At 39.8% G+C, this 19,835-nt stretch overlaps 1 protein-coding gene across 2 annotated transcripts in view; it reads right to left on the bottom strand.

Moving 5' to 3' along the window:
• The window catches only part of TTC27 (tetratricopeptide repeat domain 27), a 183,541-nt gene that overhangs the window by 150,688 nt on the left and 13,018 nt on the right, over positions 1 to 19,835 (bottom strand). For both annotated transcript variants that reach the window (XM_060117082.1, XM_060117081.1), the window contains exon 5: positions 17,930 to 18,032. In XM_060117082.1, coding sequence (XP_059973065.1) covers positions 17,930 to 18,032 — 103 coding nt within the window. The remainder of the gene's footprint in view (positions 1 to 17,929; positions 18,033 to 19,835) is intronic.

Genomic DNA, 19,835 nt, shown 5'->3' with positions numbered 1-19,835 from the left:
GTTTGAGACGTGACTTATGCGTTCCTAAAACCAGAACTGGTGACTTGACCAAAGACTCAGCCAGCATGTATGCAAGGTCCAGGGCTCACCCGGAGAGTCTGCTGGGGCTGGGGATCAGTCAGAGACTAGAGCAATATGTTTGCGGGGCTGGGGTCTCAACTGGTGTGCTCAACAGGGCCAGGGACTTAACCAACATTCAACAGAGCCAGGTCAAGGATTAAGCTGTGTGTTCCCCAAGGTCAGAGCTAAGGGAGCAGCCTGCATAGTAGAGGTATGGCTGGGAAGATTGTACAAGTACTCATATTGAGGTTAATGGGAGCCTGGTTTTTCACTGTCAGAGAAAGGAGTTAGAAATTTGGAAGAGAGAAGACTAAAATAAACCCTGTGATATTGGATTGGAATTGGAGATTATGTAAACTCGTGGTTTTTTAATACAAAGATAAATATAGAAATAGATACAGATGTGTACATGTATTTATATATACATATACACATAGTTTCCAGCTATGTCTGTTGAAAGGCTTTAAAAGGAACCAGAACTCCTTGGAGAAATTACTGATTCCAGGGCCAGAGCAAGGAAATACAAAATAAGGCTAAAGCATCTTCTTATGTCAGAAAATAAAGAAGTGCTCAAAGATATGTTGAAAGGGCACAGAAGCCAATTTGAACAAGCTCCAACTGGCCAAATCTGGGACAATTTGAGCACCAAAACAATTATAGTAACAATTATAATCTACTGAATGAATTAGGAATCTGTGACCACATACTAGTATCAATATATAAATGCATAAATTCAAAGTTTAGTGAGGAATAGGAGACTTACATGGTGTCTAAGTACATCACCATAAAACACCAGTTAATTATAAAGAGTAACAGCCAAAAACTGGAAGCAATCCAAATTTCCATCAACAGATGAAAGGATAAACAAACTGCGGTATTCCCATCCAATGGAACACTACTCAAAAATTAAAACGAATGAACTACCGGATGAATCAAAATAATTATGCTGGGTCAAAGAAGCTAGGCCACAAAAAAAAAAATAAGAGTACAGACTGTATGAATCAACTTTTATAAAATTCCACAAAATGCAAACTAATATATAGCTATAGAAAGCAGATCAGTGGTGGCCTGAAGAGGCTGAAGGAGAGATCAGGCAGGGTGAGAGGACAGGGCTCCCAAGAAGCACAAGGAAGGTTTTGGGAGCAAAGTGTATGTTCATTATCTCAATTGTGGTGATGGCTTCATGGGTGTAAACATACGTCCAAACTTTACAAATTATACATTTTAAGTATGTCAGGTGTACTGCATGTCAATTTTATCTCAATAAAGGTGTTTCAAAAATAAAAATATATAAAGAGAAAATGGATAATTCTGTAGTGAATAAGACTGACAAATACCACCTTAATCGAGTGACCAAAGTTAGTATCACCAGTAATGGGACCAACTGAAATCGTGCACCATCTGATAGGATGCAATGACAGTAACACAGCATGATTTCTGTGACAGATCTAGACTGAAAGAGACTAAAGGGATATGACAACTAAATGTAACACTTGATCCTGGACTGGGTCATTTTGCTTTTTAGGACGTTTTAGGGACAACTGGAAAATCCTGAATGGCAGTAATTAAATATTTGTATTGTATCAATGTTAATTTCCTAATATTGATTGTTGTATTGTGGTTGTATAGGAAAATGCCTTCTTAGAAAAAACACCCTAAACTATGGAGGAGTGATAGGGCATCAATTCAGCAACTTACTCTTAAATGGTTTCAGAGGGGAAAAAAAAGTTATCTGTACTATACTTGCAACTTTTCTAGAGGTTTATGTTTCAAGAAATTTTTTTTTTTTTTTTTTTTTTTTTTTTTTTGCGGTATGCGGGCCTCTCACTGTTGTGGCCTCCCCCGTTGCGGAGCACAGGCTCCGGACGCGCAGGCCCAGCGGCCACGGCTCACGGGCCCAGCCGCTCCGCGGCATATGGGATCCTCCCAGACCGGGGCACGAACCCGTATCCCCTGCATCGGCAGGCGGACTCTCAACCACTGCGCCACCAGGGAGGCCCAAGAAAAATTTTTTAAGTCCAAAATATTAGCAACCAATAAAGGAAAATAATTAAGAACATATCTGGCCTTTCCTACATAAACCAAATTTTAGGGTTCTCACAGAGCCCTGGTTGATGAGGATGAGTTCTTTACAAAAGAATTCTAGATATGTACTTAAGATTAATATAGACAGATTGCACTTTCAGAGCCAAATGTAGCCTGGGTTGCCTCAGTAACATGCCAACCAAATGGAAACTTCATAAGATCCTCAACAGTTGGATGGAGGGTATCCATCATAAGTCATGAAAACCAGGGAGGCACAGAGCCATAGGAAAGTGACAGCCAACTTCAACTCATTTCTTAAAACAAACAAACAAACAAAAATCCTCTTCTCCCCAACTTCCATACTTTCCAAGCTTGTTTCCCTACATTGCCCTCTCTGATTTTTCCTCCATCCCACAATTTTAATCAATATCTACTGAACTATTATATATGCTTACAATTGTGCTACAGCACAGTTTAAGCCCTACTCTCTGCAAAAAAGAAGATGGAGGAAGAAGCACTAGGAAGAGAAGACACATAATCATTATTCAACACACAGTTAATTTGATTTGAAGTTGGGTGGTACTGACCATAAATACCAAAGGGGGGGAAATTCATAAAGCTGGGATAGTTGAACAAACCTTGTCAGAAGGGCTGGGCCTTGAAAGATGGGTAGAATTTGGCTATAACTCCGCCTCTAGACTGTAAGGGTCACAGCAGTGTCTTGTTCACTGCTGTTTAAGTCTAGCACTTGCCATAGTTGGTGTTTAATAAATATCCTAGTAGTGAACAAATATTTAAAAACCCTTTGACGGCTGTCACCAACAAGAGAGAAATCCAATTTCCTATCCATCTAGCTCCTGTCAACCTGTTTCAACCTCATAACCTGACACACAACTCCTAACATCGCTCCAACCATTCCAAACTACCGGAATTCCCAAATGCACAAAGATGTTTCAAGTCTATGTGCCTCTCTTTGTACATATTCTATGTCCTTTCCAACTTCACCTAATAAATTCTTACTCATTCTTCAAGAATAAGTTCAAGCATTAGCCACTTTGTAAAGCCTTCTCTGGTCTCTCAACGTTAGACTTTCATTCATTCCTTCGTCTTTTTTTTTTATTGAAATATAGTTGATGTACAATATTTTGTCATTTTCAAGTGTACTACATAGGGATTTCACATTTGTATACATCATGAAATGATCACCACCGTAAGCCTAATAACCATCTGTCCCCATACAAAATTATTACAATATTACTGACCCATTTCTTATGCTGTATATTAAGTCTCCATGGCTTATTTATTTTATAAATAGAGGTTTGTACCTCTTAATCCCCTTTACCTATTTTGCCCCTCCCACCTTCCTCACCTCTGGCAACCACTGTATCTATGAGTTGGTTTTCATTGTGGTGTTTCTTTGTTTTGTGTTTTGGATTCCACATATAAGTGAGATCACACAATTTTTGTCTTTCTCTGACTTACTTCACTTAGCATGATACCCTCAAGGTCCATCCATGTTGTCACAAATGGCAAGGTTTCTTTCTCTCTCTCTTTTTTTTTTAATGGCTGCCATCCCCTCCTCTTTACGCTCTTTTCTTCTACTTGTGAAACAGGAGGGAAGAGGACAGGGCACAACCACTGAAAGAACGACATAGCCCGAGGACATAACATGAACTGATTAGAACCGAGGAGACCTTCAAGATGGCGGAAGGGTAAGACATGGAGATCACCTTCCTCCACACAAATACCTCAGAAATACATCTACATGTGGAACAACTCCTACAGAACACCTACTGAACGCTGGCAGAAGACCTCAGACCTCCCAAAAGGCAAGAAACTCCCCACATACCCGGGTAGGGGAAAAGAAAAAAGAAAAAACAGAGACAAAAGAATAGGGACGGGACCTGCACCAGTGGGAGGGAGCTGTGAAGGAGGAAAGGTTTCCACACATTAGCAAGCCCCTTCACTGGCGGGGATGGCGGGCGGGGGGGAACCTTCGGAGCCACAGAGGAGAGCGCAGCAACAGGGGTGCAGGGGGCAAAGCTGAGAGATTCCCACACAGAGGATCAGTGCCGACCAGCACTCACCAGCCTGAGAGGCTTGTCTGCTCACCTGCCGGGGCGGGTGGGAGCTGGGAGCTGAGGCTTGGGCTTCAGAGGTCAGATCCCAGGGAGAGGACTGGGGTTGGCTGCGTGAACACAGCCTGAAGGGGCTGGTGCGCCACAGCTAGCCGGGAAGGAGTCCGGGAAAAAGCCTGGAGCTGCCTAAGAGGCAAGAGACTTTTTCCTGCCTCTGTTTTGTGGTGCGCGAGGAGAGGGGATTCAGAGCGCCGCCTAATCGAGCTCCAGCGACAGGCGCGAGCTGTGGCTATCAGCGCGGACCCCAGAGATGGGCATGGAACACAAAAGGCTGCTGCTGCAGCCACCAAGAAGCCTGTGTGCGACCACAGGTCACTATCCATACCTCCCCTCCCGGGAACCAGTGCAGCCCGCCACTGCCAGGGTCCCGTGATCCAGGGACAACTTCCCCAGGAGAACGCACGGCACGCCTCAGGCTGTTGCAACGTCACGCTGGCCTCTGCCACCGCAGGGTCACCCCGCCTCCGTACCCCTCCCTCCACCTGGCCTGAGTGAGCCAGAGCCCCTGAAGCAGCTGCTCCTTTAACCCCGTCCTGCCTGAGCGGGGAACAGATGCCTACACGTGACCTACACGCAGAGGCGGGGCCAAATCTAAAGCTGAACCCCAGGAGCTGTGCAAACAAAGAAGAGAAACAGAAATCTATCCCAGCAGCCTCAGGAGCAGCGGATTAAATCTCAACAATCAACTTGATGTACCCTGAATCTGTGGAATACCTGAATAGACAACAAATCATCCCAAATTGAGGCGGTGGACTATGGGAGCAATGATATATACATTTTTTTCCTTTTTCTCTTTTTGTGAGTGTGTATGTGTATGCTTCTGTGTGTGACTTTTTCTGTATAGCTTTGCTTTTACCATTTCTCCAGGGTTCTGTCTGTTTTGGTTTATTTTAGTATAGCTTTTAGCACTTGTTATCATTGGTTGATTTGTTTTTTGGTTTGGTTGCTCTCTTCTCTCCTTCTTTTATTACTTTTTAAATTTTTAATAATAATTTTTTATTTTAATAACTATATTTTATTTTTTTTCTTCCTTTCTTTCTTGTTTTCCCCCTTTTATTCTGAGCCAGGTGGATAACAGGGTCTTGGTGCTCCAGCCGGGTGTCAGGCCCATGCCTCTGAGGTGGGAGAGAAGAGTTGAGGACACTGGTCCACCAGAGACCTCCCAGCTCCACATAATATCAAACAGCAAAAATCTCCCAGAGATCTCCATCTCAACACCAACACCCAGCTTCACTCAACGACCAGCAAGCTACAGTGCTGGGCACCCTATGCCAAACAACTAGCAAGACAGGAACACAACTCCACCCATTAGCAGAGAGGCTGCCTAAAATCATAATAAGGTCACAGACAACCCAAAACACACCACCAGACGTGGTCCTGCCCACCAGAAAGACAAGATCCAGCCTCATCCACCAGAACACAGGCACAAGTTCCCTCCACCAGGAAGCCTACACAATCCACTGAACCAACCTTAGCCACTGGGGACAGACACCAAAAACAACAGGAACTACAAACCCGCATCTTGCGAAAATGACACCCCAAACACAGTAAGTTAATCAAAATGAGAAGACAGAGAAACACACAGCAGATGAGGGAGCAAGGTAAAAACCCACCAGCCCAAAGAAATGAAGAGGAAATAGGAAGTCTACCTGAAAAAGAATTCAGAGTAACGATAGTAAAGATCATCTAAAATTTTAGAAATGGAATGGAGAAAATACAGAAACGTTTAACGAGGACCTAGAAGAACTAAAGAGCAAACAAACAATGATGAACAACACAATAAATGAAATTAAAAATTTTCTAGAAAGAATCAATAGCAGAATAACTGAGGCAGAAGAACGGATAAGTGACCTGGAAGATAAAATAGTGGAAATAACAACTGCAGAGCAGAACAAAGAAAAAAGAATGAAAATAATTGAGGACAGTCTCAGAGACCTCTGGGACAACATTAAACACACCAACATTCGAATTATAGGGGTCCCAGAAGAAGAGAAAAAGAATGGACTGCGAAAATATTTCAAGAGATTATAGTTGAAAATTTCCCTAATATGGGAAAGGAAATAGTTGATCAAGTCCAGGAAGTGCAGAGAGTCCCATACAGGATTAATCCAAGGAGAAACATGCCAAGGCACATATTAATCAAACTATCAAAAATTAAATACAAACAAAAAATATTAAAAAGCAGCAAGGGAAAAACAGCAAATAACACACAAGGGAATCCCCATAAGGTTAACAGCTGATCTTTCATAAGACACTCTGCAAGCCAGAAGGGAGTGGCAGGACATATTTAAAGTGATGAAAGGGAAGAAACTACAACCAAGATTACTCTACCCAGCAAGGATCTCATTCAGATTTGACTGACAAAATTGAAACCTTTGCAGACAAGCAAAAACTAAGAGAATTCAGCACCACCAAACCAGCTTTACAACAAATGCTAAAGGAACTTCTCTAGGCAGGACACACAAGAGAAGGAAAAGACCTACAGTAACAAACCCAATACAATTAAGAAAACAGTAACAGGAACATACATATCGATAATTACCTTCAATGTAAATGGATTAAATGCACCAACTAAAAGGCACAGACTGGCTGAATGGATACAAAAACAAGACCACATATATGCTGTCTATAAGAGACCACTTCAGACCTAGGGACACATACAGACTGAAATTGAGGGGATGGAAAAAGATATTCCATGCAAATGGAAATCAAAAGAAAGCTGGAGTAGCAATTCTCATATCAGACAAAATACACTTTAAAATAAAGATTATTACAAGAGAGAAAGAAGGATACTACATAATGATCAAGGATGAATCCAAGAAGAAAATATAACAATTGTAAATATTAATGCACCCAACATAGGAGAACCACAACACATAAGGCAAATGCTAACAGCCATAAAAGGGGAAATTGACAGTAACACAAACATAGTAGGGGACTTTAACACCCCACTTTCACCAATGGACAGATCATCCAAAATGAAAATAAATAAGGAAACACAAGCTTTAAATGTGTTTACATTAAACAAGATGGACTTAATTGATATTTATAGGACATGCCATCCAAAAACAACAGAATACACTTTCTTCTCAAGTGCGCATGGAACATTCTCCAGGGCACATTATATCTTGGGTCACAAATCAAGCCTTGGTAAATTTAAGAAAATTGAAATCGTATCAAGTATGTTTTCCGACCACAATGCTATGAGACTAGATATCAATTACAGGGAAAAAAATCTGTAGAAATTACAAACACATAGAGGCTAAACAATACACTACTTAATAACCAAGAGATCACTGAAGAAATCAAAAAATACCTAGTAACAAATGACAATGAAAACACAATGACCCAAAACCTATGGGATGCAGCAAAAGCAGTTCTAAGAGGGAAGTTTATAGCAATACAGTCCCACCTCAAGAAACAAGAAACATCTCAAATAAACAATCTAAGCTTACACCTACAGCAATTAGAGAAAGAAGAACATAAACCCCAAAGTTAGCAGAAGGAAAGAAATCAAAAGATCAGATCAGAAATAAATGAAAAAGAAATGAAGGAAACAATAGCAAAGATCAATAAAAGTAAAAGTTGCTTCTTTGAGAAGATAAACAAAATTGATAAAGCACTGGCCAGACTCATCAAGAAAAAAAGGGAGAAGACTTAAATAAGAAAAATTACAAATGAAAAAGGAGAAGTAACAACGGACACTGCAGAAATACAAAGGATCATGAGAGATTACTTCAAGCATCTATATGCCAATAAAATGACAACCTGGAAGAAATGGACAGGGACTTAGAAAAGCACAACCTTCTGAGACTGAAAAAGGAAGAAATAGAAAATATAAACAGACCAATCACAAGCACTGAAATTGAGACTGTGACTAAAAATCTTCCAACAAACATAAGCCCAGGACCAGATGGCTTCACAGGTGAATTCTATCAAACATTTAGAGAAGAGCTAACACCTATCCTTCTCAAACTCTTCCAAAATATAGCAGAGGGAGGAACACTCCCAAACTCATTCTACGAGGCCACCATCACCCTGATGCCAAAAGCAGACAAAGATGTCACAAAGAAAGAAAACTACAGGCCAATATCACTGATGAACACAGACGCAAAAACCCTTAACAAAATACTAGCAAAAAGGGCTTCCCTGGTGGCGCAGTGGTTGAGAGTCTGCCTGCTGATGCAGGGGACATGGGTTCACGCCCTGGTCCAGGAGGATCCCACATGCCGCGGAGCGGCTGGGCCCGTGAGCCATGGCCGCTGAGCCTGTGCATCCAGAGCCTGTGCTCTGTGGCGGGAGAGGCCACGGCAGTGGGAGGCCCGTGTACCTCAAAAAAAATGAATACTAGCAAACAGAATCCAACAGCACATTAAAAGGATCATACACCATGATCAAGTGGGGCTTATCCCAGGAATGCAAGGATTCTTCAATATATGCAAATCAATCAATGTGATACACCATATTAACAAACTGAAGAATAAAACCATATGATCATCTCGATAGATGCAGAAAAAGCTTTTGACAAAATTCAACACCCATTTATGATAAAAAAAAAACAACCCAGAAAATAGGCATAGAGGGAACTTAACTCAACATAATAAAGGCCATATATGACAAACCCACAGCCAACACTGTCCTCAACTGTGAAAAACTGAAACCATTTCCACTAAGATCAGGAACAAGACAAGGTTGCCCACTCTCCCCACTATTATTCAACATTGTTTTGGAAGTTTTAGCCACAGCAATCAGAGTAGATAAAAGGAATCCAAATCAGAAAAGAAGTAAAGCTGCCACTGTTTGCAGACGACATGATACGATAGATAGAGAATCCTAAAGATGCTACCAGAAAAGTAGTAGAGCTAATCAATGAATTTGGTAGGTAGAGGGATACAAAATTAATGCACAGAAATCTCTTGCATTCCCATACACTAATGATGAAAAATCTGAAAGAGAAATTAAGGAAACACCCCCATTTACCGTTGCAACAAGAAGAATAAAATACCTAGGAATAAACCTACTTAAGGAGGCAAAAGACCTGTAAGGTCTTAAAACTTTAAGACAATGATGAAAGAAATTAAAGATGACACAAACAGATGGAGAGAAGTACCATGTTCTTGGATGGGAAGAATCAACATTGTGAAAATGAGTATACTACCCAAAGCAATCTGCAGATTCAATGCAATCCCTATCAAACTACCAATGGCATTTCTCACAGAACTAGAACAAAAAATTTCACAATTTGTATGGAAACACAAAAGACCCCGAATAGCCAAAGCAATCTTCTGAAAGAAAACAGGAGCTGGAGGCATCAGGCTCCCTGACTTCAGACTATAGTACAAAGCTACGGTAATCAAGACAGTATGGTACTGGCACAAAAACAAAAATATACATCAATGGAACATGATAGAAAGCCCAGAGATAAACCCACGTACATATGGTCACCTAATTTTTGATAAAGGAGGCAAGAATACACAATGGAGAAAAGACAGCCTCTTCAATAAGTGGTGCTGGGAAAATTGTACAGCTACATGTAAAAGAATGAAATTAGAACACTCCCTAACACCACACACAAAAATAAACTCAAAATGGATGAAAGACCTAAATGTATGGCCAGACACTATCAAACTCTTAGAGGAAAAATAGGCAGAACACTCTATGACATAAATCACAGAAAGCTCCTTTTTGACCCACCTCCTAGAGAAATGGAAATAAAAACAAAAATAAACAAATGGGACCTAATGAAACTTAAAAGCTTTTGCACAGCAAAGGAAACCATAAAGAAGATGAAAAGACAATCCTCAGAATGGGAGAAAATATTTGCAAATGAAGCAATGGACAAAGGATTAATCTACAAAATTTACAAGCAGCTCATGCAGCTCAATATCAAAAGAGAAACAACCCAATCGAAAAATGGGCAGAAGACCTAAACAGACATTTCTCCAAAGAAGATATACAGATTACCAACAAACCCATGAAAGAATGCTCAACATCACTAATCATTAGAGAAATGCAAATCAAAACTACAATGAGGTATCACCTCACACCAGTCAGAATGGCCACCGTCAAAATATCTACAAACACTAAATGCTGGAGAGGGTGTGGAGAAAAGGGAACCCTCTTGCACTGTTGGTGGGAATGTAAATTGATACAGCCACTATGGAGAACAGTGTGGAGGTTCCTTAAACAACTAAAAATAGATCTACCATATGACCCAGCAATCCCACTACTGGGCATATACCCTGAGAAAACCATAATTCAAATAGAGTCATGTACCACAATGTTCACTGCAGCTCTATTTATAATAGCCAGGATATGGAAGCAACCTAAGTGTCCATTGATGGATGAATGGATAAAGAAGATGTGGCGCATAGATACAATGGAATATTACTCAGCCCTAAAAAGAAACAAAATTGAGTTATTTGTAGTTAGGTGGATGGACCTAGAGTCTGTCATACAGAGTGAAGTAAGTCAGAAAGAGAAAAAAACGTATGCTAACACATATATATAGAATCTAAAAAAACAAAAAATGGTCATGAAGAACCTAGGGGCAGGACGGGAATAAAGACACAGTCCTACTAGGGAATGCACTTGAGGACACAGGGAAGGAGGGGGAAGGGTAAGCTGAGACAAAGTGAGAGAGTGGCATGGACATATATACACTACCAAATGTAAAACAGATAGCTAGTGGGAAGCAGCTGCATAGCACTGGGAGATCAGCTCGGTGCTTTGTGACCACCTAGAGGGGTGGGATAAGGAGGGTGGGAGGGAGGGAGATGCAAGAGGGAGGAGATATGGGGATATATGTATATGTATAGCTGATTCACTTTGTTATAAAGCAGAAACTAACACACCATTGTAAAGCAATTTTACTCCAATAAAGATGTTTAAAAAAAAAAAAAAAACTGATTAGAACCAAATGGGCCCAAGATGGCGTACAAGTCAACTTCCACTAGACCTTGAGCCTCAGTATACGCTCACTGTAACACATCAACAAGCTAAATGATACACCCACAGGTGCCATGACAGTTCCAAGACAGACCATAAGGATCAAAAAGTAGGCGGTGAGGGCCTCCCTGGTGGCGCAAGTGGTTGAGAGTCCGCCTGCCGATGCAGGGGATACGGGTTCGTGCCCCGGTCTGGGAGGATCCCATATGCCGCGGAGCGGCTGGGCCCGTGAGCCATGGCCGCTGAGCCTGCGCGTCCGGAGCCTGCGCGTCCGGAGCCTGTGCTCCGCAACGGGGGAGGCCACAACAGTGAGAGGCCCGCATACCGCAAAAAAAAAAAAAAAAAAAAAAAAAAAAAAAAAAAGTAGGCGGTGGCCCAATTCCTGGAAATCCCCACCCCTTCCCAAAATAGCTAGAATACTCCTCCCACTCATTAGCCTATGAAATTACCCACCCCTATAAAAACTGACAACCCCATACCCTGGTGCCTTTCTCACCTTCTGAAATGGCCCATACTCTGTCTGTGGAGTGTGCTTCTCTCTAAATAAATCCACTTCTTACCTATCACTTTGTCTCTCACTGAATTCTTTCTGTGATGAGACATCAAGAACCTGAGCTTCATTAAGTCCTGAAACCAAGTGTGTGATCTCAGTTGGAGGTATCACCTGTCCATTTTGGCCAGGTTCGAGCGCCGGCCGCCTGGGTTCGAGTTCCCAATCAGGGTTTTGGCTGGGTTCAAGTCCCGGCTGCGTGGGTTCAAGTCCCAATCTGAGGTGCACGGTTTCACTTGTATTTTATTCCCTATCCCACCGAGTTCACTGATATCCCTAGCAACTACCACAGTGACTGGAACTCAGCAATCATTGCAAAAAAATTTTTTTAATTAAATATCAAGTTGGGCAGGAAATAGAAAGTCAAAAATAAAACTGGGAATGATTAAAGATTTTCCTAATTTAAAAATGACATGATGGGCTTCCCTGGTGGCGCAGTGGTTGGGAGTCCGCCTGCCAATGCAGGGGACACAGGTTCGAGCCCTGGTCCGGGAGGATCCCACGTGCCGCGGAGCAACTAAGCCCGTGCGCCACAACTACTGAGCCTGCACTCTAGAGCCCGCGAGCCACAACTACTGAGCCCACGTGCTGCAACTACTGAAGCCCGTGCGCCTGGAGCCCGTGCTCTGCAACAAGAGAAACCACTGCAACGAGAAGCCCGCCCGCCACAGTGAAGAGTGGCCCCCGCTCGCCACGACCAGAGAAAGCCGGCGCGCAGCAGCAAAGACCCAACGCAGCCTAAATAAATAAATAAATTTATTTATTTTTAAAAAAATGACATGATGAAATTGGTATTTTTTTTTAAAAAATCCAGTACTGCTGTACAGGCAGAAGAAAGGAAGGCCAAGAAAGAGCCTACAAGTCAGGTGCAACACTCAACAGGAGCACTATCCAATAAAAGTTTCTGTAACGATGTAAATACTCCACAGCTGCACTGACCAAAATGGTAGCCATTTACCACAGGTGTCTTCTGAGCACTTGAAATGGGGCTAGAGAAACTGAATTCTTTATTTCATTTCTTTTATTTTAATTAGCCACATGCGGCTAGTGGCTACTACATTGGACAGCACAGCTCTAGCTAGCAGTTGCAAGTGAAAGACTAGCAGGTTTTTTTATTTACTAAAAGGAAGCACTTTGTAGCAATTACAGATCCCAACAATGGAATGAGCTCCTTCTCAAGGTCATCTCAGAAAGCCCAATGAAAAAGGAAATCACTTTTTTTTTTTTTTTTTTTTTTGGCAGTATGCAGGCCTCTCACCGTTGCGGCCTCTCCCGTTGCGGAGCACAGGCTCCGACGTGTAGGCTCGGCAGCCATGGCTAACAGGCCCAGACGCTCTGCGGCATGTGGGATCTTCCCAGACTGGGGCACGAACCCATGTCCCCTGCATCAGCAGGCGGACTCTCAACCACTGCGCCACCAGGGAAGCCCGGAAATAACATTTTTGGACACAATCTTCCAACAGATCCCAGCATTAGGATGGGTGGGAAGCTGGCCTACAAAGAATCACATTATTTTACACCTAGTAAGGACTTAAAGACCATTTTTACGCAGAAGAAAACTCTTGGTTTGGAAGTCAGACGAGCTCCCTGAAGCACACAGCATGTCAGTGACAGAAGAGAAACTGAAAGTCAGATCTTAAAACTCTAGGTTCTGTTAATTATCTTGATTATGATAATTTCCAAGTATATACATATGTAAAATATCACCAACTGTACACCTTAAATATGAATCTTACTGTAGGTTAATTATACTTCAAAAACATTGCAAAAAAAAAAGCACACAAATACACTACTACACCTTCCTATATCAAGTCTTCAGTTCTATCTCAGAGTTGTTGCAAGGAATAAGCTAGTTAACATATTTAAAGACTGAGAACAGTACTTGGTGTGGAGTAAGAACTACTGAAATGTAAACTGTATTATTATTATTAGATGTTAGAATTCTGCCCTACTGACCAGTTTGGAGAAAAGTAATGGAAAGAAGAGTAAGCAGATTTGGAGTCAGAAACTCCAGATCATAGCTCTGGTTCTTGGAGAATTTCTCTGAGTCTCAGTTCTTTGTAAAATGAGTTAGCTGGACAAGATAACCTCTAAAGGGCCTTTCCAAACTAAAGATTTCAGATATGGACTAGGATAAGAGTTGTAGGAATGGAAAAGAAGGATGGATATGGAACCCTTAGGGATGAACTGATAAGATTTAAGAACTGGCTAGATACGGAGAATGATGGAAAACAATGAGTCAACCATGAACACAAAGTTTTAAGCTTTGGATAACTCAAGTGTAAATAGAAAGAGGAGTGTGTTGACCCAACAGACATATATTTATTATTTTAATAAATCAGTAGGTTCTCCATGGAAATGAATATTCATGACCTTCTGGATCAGAATGTCAACCAGCATATATTTAATATGTTTAGCATATATCTAAAATGTATGCTAAAACCAGAATCTCTTCTCATGAGATTACTGAAAGCTATGTTAAAATGAAATCCCTATGAATTCATATGGATAATTACAATTAGATAATTATACTTAGTATATTTAAAGACATCCATCCCAAAGTATCAAATTTATCTTTAAAAATCGATGCATTCATCAGTCACCAAGAAACGAATCTCTTGACGAACTCTTTCTATGTGGAAACAATCTAAGCCTAGAGTCACAGAGCTGCCTGTATTTGTTACAGTGGAATCTCGGACAAAGCATTTTAGCCTGTTTTCTCTTAGACATAAGCTCATCTTCAAATACCTAAACTTCAATATTACATCTCATGCACTATACAGAACACGTTTTCAGTATCAGATCCCACAATAAATGATTGTGTGCCCTTAAGCAGCCTTCAGAGAATCATGGTTTCATCAGTATGACATCCAAAAGAGGATCTCAGAGTGCACTGAGGATCAGACTTTTCAAGATTCTAACTCAACTCCTTTCAGAGATGTGATCAGTCCAGCAAAGTTATGCTGACATTCTGATGGGTTGTATTCCACTACATTGTACTGATGATGCAACATTCCTGGACAAAAATATAAAGATCCCAGTTGCTTATGTTTCATAGACTAAAGAAAAAAAAAAATCTTGCCAACTTTTTGATGATCCTTCAAGGGCAACATTTCAAATATAATATTCTTCTCTGGACACTGAACAATATTTCAGTTAAAACTGACTGTTGGGTCAACATTTGGGTTAAATCCCAGAACATTTTTTTAAATAAAATTGTTTATGAAATGTTGCAGGTTAAGACTATGTGCACACTTAGACATAGCCAAAATGGACCAATTTATGAGAAGATAAAATTTAAAATATCGTTGATTAGCCTAGAACAGCAACATAAAAAATTCTTAGTTGCAAGGCAAAGCAAATGATATACTAAAATATACTGCAGAAAAGAACTGAGACCACTTGGGGAATGAGTCACTTAGAGTCAGATCTTCCAGATATCTTAGTTAACACTTTCTGTTTAGGAACTGAAGTTTACCTCTTAGAATTCTCTCTAAGAAGAGAATGGTTCCTATCATTCATATGGTTCTAACCTTCTAAAATGGTACATAAAAAAGGTATTTTTTTTCTTTTCTTAATAATTAAGGGTCATCATTAAGAACATTAGTCACTGAGATGTGGTAAAGATGTAGACATAAATGCAGATTTATATATATTATATGGGATAAAGGGAAGAGATGTAGCTTTCCCTCTGGCAACTGCATCAAACTTGATTTCCTTTACAAAAAGAAATAAAAACTCCCAGTGACACCTTGTTTTTTTTGTTCATTTACCGATTTTCCATAAAAGTATAATGAAGCATACGAAACTGTATAATATGCTACAGAGTATAATGTAACAACCTTTTACAAAATTAAATAGTGGGCTAAATCCTGATGCCATCTTCTTCCGAACGCTTTCACTAACCTCAGGAAAAATCAACTTTTTCCCCATTAATACCAGTAAAGTTCAACTCATCTCTGACTTTCAAAACTTTACCAGTTTTGTGAGCCCCCACTCCTCTGTCTCCCTTGCACTAAGTTTGTTTATGGAACGTATCTCACTTCATTTTAAAAATATGAAATGGCATGAAAGCGGGAAGACTTAGTCTATGCAGTTTTCATTTTACTAAAAATAGAAAGAGGACAATGACGTCTGCTAAACTGGGCATCAGGTCTTAATTTTCTCCAAGTCCAACTTCATATTTCATTCGCAAGAGAACTCCACACTTAGGCAACACTATAATGAGAAGATTCAAGATCCCATAGGGTATCTGGATAGGATCAATTTTCTCATAACTTCTATAACGTTTCACTTTTTGAAAAACTTTTGTACAGAAGTAAACTCAGATAAAAACTGCTATCAAGATGGAGGACAAATGGAGGGAGTTCTGCAACTTCTCCCCTGAAAAGTGAATGTAGAAAAGTCTCCATAAATGTTAGCTATCACTATTCAACAAATATGCATTAAATATTTATTATTTTCTAGGCATTAAGCAGAAACAAGAAAAAAATCAGCCCTCAAGTTTCTCACAACTTAGAGAGTTGCTTACAGTCTTAACAAAAATATAGATGGTTCAGCAGCCTAAATTTGCTCATTTAAAAGCATTAAACCAAAGACTTTTACAGGAAAAAGAAATACTGTTTTTCAGTTCTGTTACTTCATTGCATCATTGTACATGTAGTGAAATGTCATTGTATAGAAAAGTAAACTGCTTACATTTAATAAAACAATCTGCTAACATGTCAGGTTTAAATCTCATGGTATCTCAAATATTGTTTTATATATACAAAGTTTAAGCTCAGACTAATTTTTTTTTACATGTACAAGTCTGATTTAACATACTCTTGCTTGTTCCACAGTCTTACATAACCTAAAATCCTAAACAAATATAAACTAAGTCCAGGTATATAAATAACAATTATACTGACTGAATAATATTTACCTGACATTCTCATTTTGAATCACATATAGATGTTCATTTTATCTAAGATTAGCATATGTGTATGTATTTCTGTCTTAGAACAAAATAAAAATTGAGAAACTAGTTTCTAGCTTAGTAGTATTTGTTACTGCACAAACTAATGTCCTCTAGTGCATTGTGACCTAGCCTGTAACTATACAGATGCACCTTTAAAGGAACCAGACTCCAGAAAGGTACAGCAGCGTCTTGCAATTACACATGCCCACACACACAAGAGCTGTCTTACGCCTTCACCAATGTGCCGCCTCAATCAAGTGCAGATCACTGCTCCTCCACGCAGAGTGATACTAACCACCACCCCCAACAGACATACGAACCCACATACATAATGACTTCATACTCTTGTGATGTGAGAGAAATAAGGGCTCTGGAATCAGGCACACTTAACGTCAAATCCCTTCTCTGACACTCAGAAGTTCATTTCTGAACTCAAGTTTACTTGTGTTCTGTATTCCTTCACCACAAGAGAATTTGTTTTTGTTTGGCAACTTTTGTCAGGAATAATTGTTCCAAAATCCCAGGGAAATCAAGGGTCAAGGTACCCAAGATTTTCCCCCTTCTTCAAAATGTTTCCCTAAAAGACATATGAGGCATCTGCAACAAAGGCATTTACAGGGGTGTGTGGTTTATGATCATTTACTTAATTTTGTATTTATATTCTAGGCACATTTCTATATGTACATTATGTACTAAAATAAAAAATAATTTAAAAATGCAAAAATGCCTCTCTACCCATTGTCATCCTCAGTAAAGTGTATTTTCTACAAAATGTTTAAAAAAAAGAAAACCTGAATCCTTTCTTCATGTACTCAGTAGGACATAGGATAAATAATTTCCTGTTCTGCATGCAATTTGGCACAATTTACTCCAGTTCAAATTAGTTAAAGATTTTTTTTAATAAAGGGAGTTTACACTTGTTTCTAATGAGGCTTCTTACATTAAAGAACCGAGAAAATATTTAAATACCTTTAGGCAGTTTGTGATAAAATCATGGTGAGCTACATAGAATAAATCACTCTTTTTAAGTAGGTAATATAAATAATAGTGATTGTCTTTTTAAAAATTCAAAGACAAAAAAGAAATCCTATAATCTGACATCCTAATAATTTGTGATATTCCACATCCAGAAAGAATGGAACCCAAAAAGTTACCATCTGCTGTCAAACAACAGACGAAAAAGGAATGTCTCAGCCAAGAAAACAGAATGGAGCTACATGCTCATAGCAAACAACATCTGCGACATACCTCGATCAATACAGTCTTCAGCAAGAGCAAAGAGCTGAGGTGAGCGTGCCTCAAGCAATTGCTGGTGAATATTCACACATCTCAAAGTCCACCATGGCAAGCTCTAGAAAAAGGAAACACCAACGTGTTTACGTTGAATTAAAAGGACCCTTAGGAAAAAAATTTCACATTAATTCAAATCAGTTTTTAGAATATTTTTACATTTGTGAGATTAAATTTACCCTTCGATAAGCTGCTATGTCTTCAGTAATAAAACCAAATCCACTGCCATGTCTTCCACGAGAATAACATCTCTCCTCCATTCTCTCAAAGCCTGTATTTGTAGCCAGTTGGGCTTCCTGATGTCATTTCGAACTTACCATTTCCTCCTTTAAAATGCCTACTGTAATCGTGCTGCTCTGCTGTGACACTCTACCAGCACCATAATCCAATACCAACAATCCTAGGAGGCCTCCCCCAAGAACCTCCTATGGGGTGATTTTTTTCCCTCATCTCAACTTCCAGCACACTGTTTGCACCTCTCTTTGCAGACACACTCCACCGTATTCGTGTATGCCATCCTAGCTTTCAATGCTGTCCGCCATCTAGACAACAAGATGAGGAATCACGTCTTACTCATCTCTGTATCCTCCTTGAAGCAACGTATGCTATGCAAACTACAAGGTAAGATATATCCTGGGTTCAGATATTCCCCAAACTGGGAAGATTTCTTCCACACCCTCTTCCATGAAGCCCTCTCCCACTAGTAGGGAACACACTGGTCTCTCACTTCTCTAAACTTACACACTGTGCTTAGAAGTTAGCACCACACTGTAGAGCTCTTGTTTTTCAAATGTGTGAGTACCTGGTCCATATATTTTGGAGAGTAGAAACTGCATTTTTACCTTGCCTTGACTAATGCACAGGCTGAGAACACAGTAGCTTTTTCTCAGTTCTCTGATGCTTACTCTTACTTTTCAACACATCCTTATTAAACAACAACAAACAACAACAAGCCAATACAGAAGCATACGCAGTGAAGATGGAAGTCTCTCTTCTGCTGCCTCAGCGCCATTCTCCTCCCCCAGAAAAATCCATGATAAAGGTTTATATTCTTCTAGATCTTCTGCTATGCATGTGTGTGTGTGTGTGCACGCGCGCGCACATGCAAGTAGTAAGTATTAAATATTTTTGATAGGCTCATTAAATTACCAAGTATGATCATGCATTGAATCATCTAAAGTAATTACAACTATGTTACTCTAAACTATATTGCACAAAGGAGTGAAAAATTAATTTTCCTTTTTTTTTTTAAAGCAATACCTACTAATAGGAGATCATGCTCAATTACCAAAAGCATTTTCTTTTTTACTCGAACTTAATTTCTTCATTTGATTAAGGGGTAAAACTGCTTGCTCCCCTTCTGAACTACACACAAGTGCTGCAACAATCAAAAAATCACAAATGAATTTTGACCCTCTGACAAAATCTTTTCTAATTATTAATGCTGTTCCCTCAGTCCATCTAAGGAAAGGAAAGGTAGAATTATCTAATAGAGAGAAGTTTCACATCATTTTTAATTTAATTCCCTGAGGTGCTGTGTCATTTTCATTCTTTTCCTATCACTAGGCTGATGAAGTCAGTCTATATTTCAATTATCTGTCCCTTATCTGCTGTCAGCAATAAGTGAGTCAGGTCTGGCAGCAGTCTTTCCTTTTCTAGACATGGGAATTTAGATAGATCCAGTCAAAGAGACTGCCCTTTTAAGAAAACATACAACGTAAGATGCTCAGCTCTTAAAAATCAGATCTATAAACTAACTCTTAACCCAAAATCTTCAGATGGGAGAAGGGGGAGTGTGAAACAAAGAAAGAAAGCATAGCCTATTTTTCTACTAGAAAATAAAAGTACCTTTTTCTATCTGTCA

This window comes from Mesoplodon densirostris, chromosome 14, assembly GCF_025265405.1.
Source record: "Mesoplodon densirostris isolate mMesDen1 chromosome 14, mMesDen1 primary haplotype, whole genome shotgun sequence".
In the NCBI taxonomy this organism is placed as follows: Eukaryota; Metazoa; Chordata; class Mammalia; order Artiodactyla; family Ziphiidae; genus Mesoplodon; species Mesoplodon densirostris.
The sequence above is the reverse complement of the archived record's forward strand: the minus strand, read 5'-3'. Positions and strand labels throughout refer to the sequence as shown.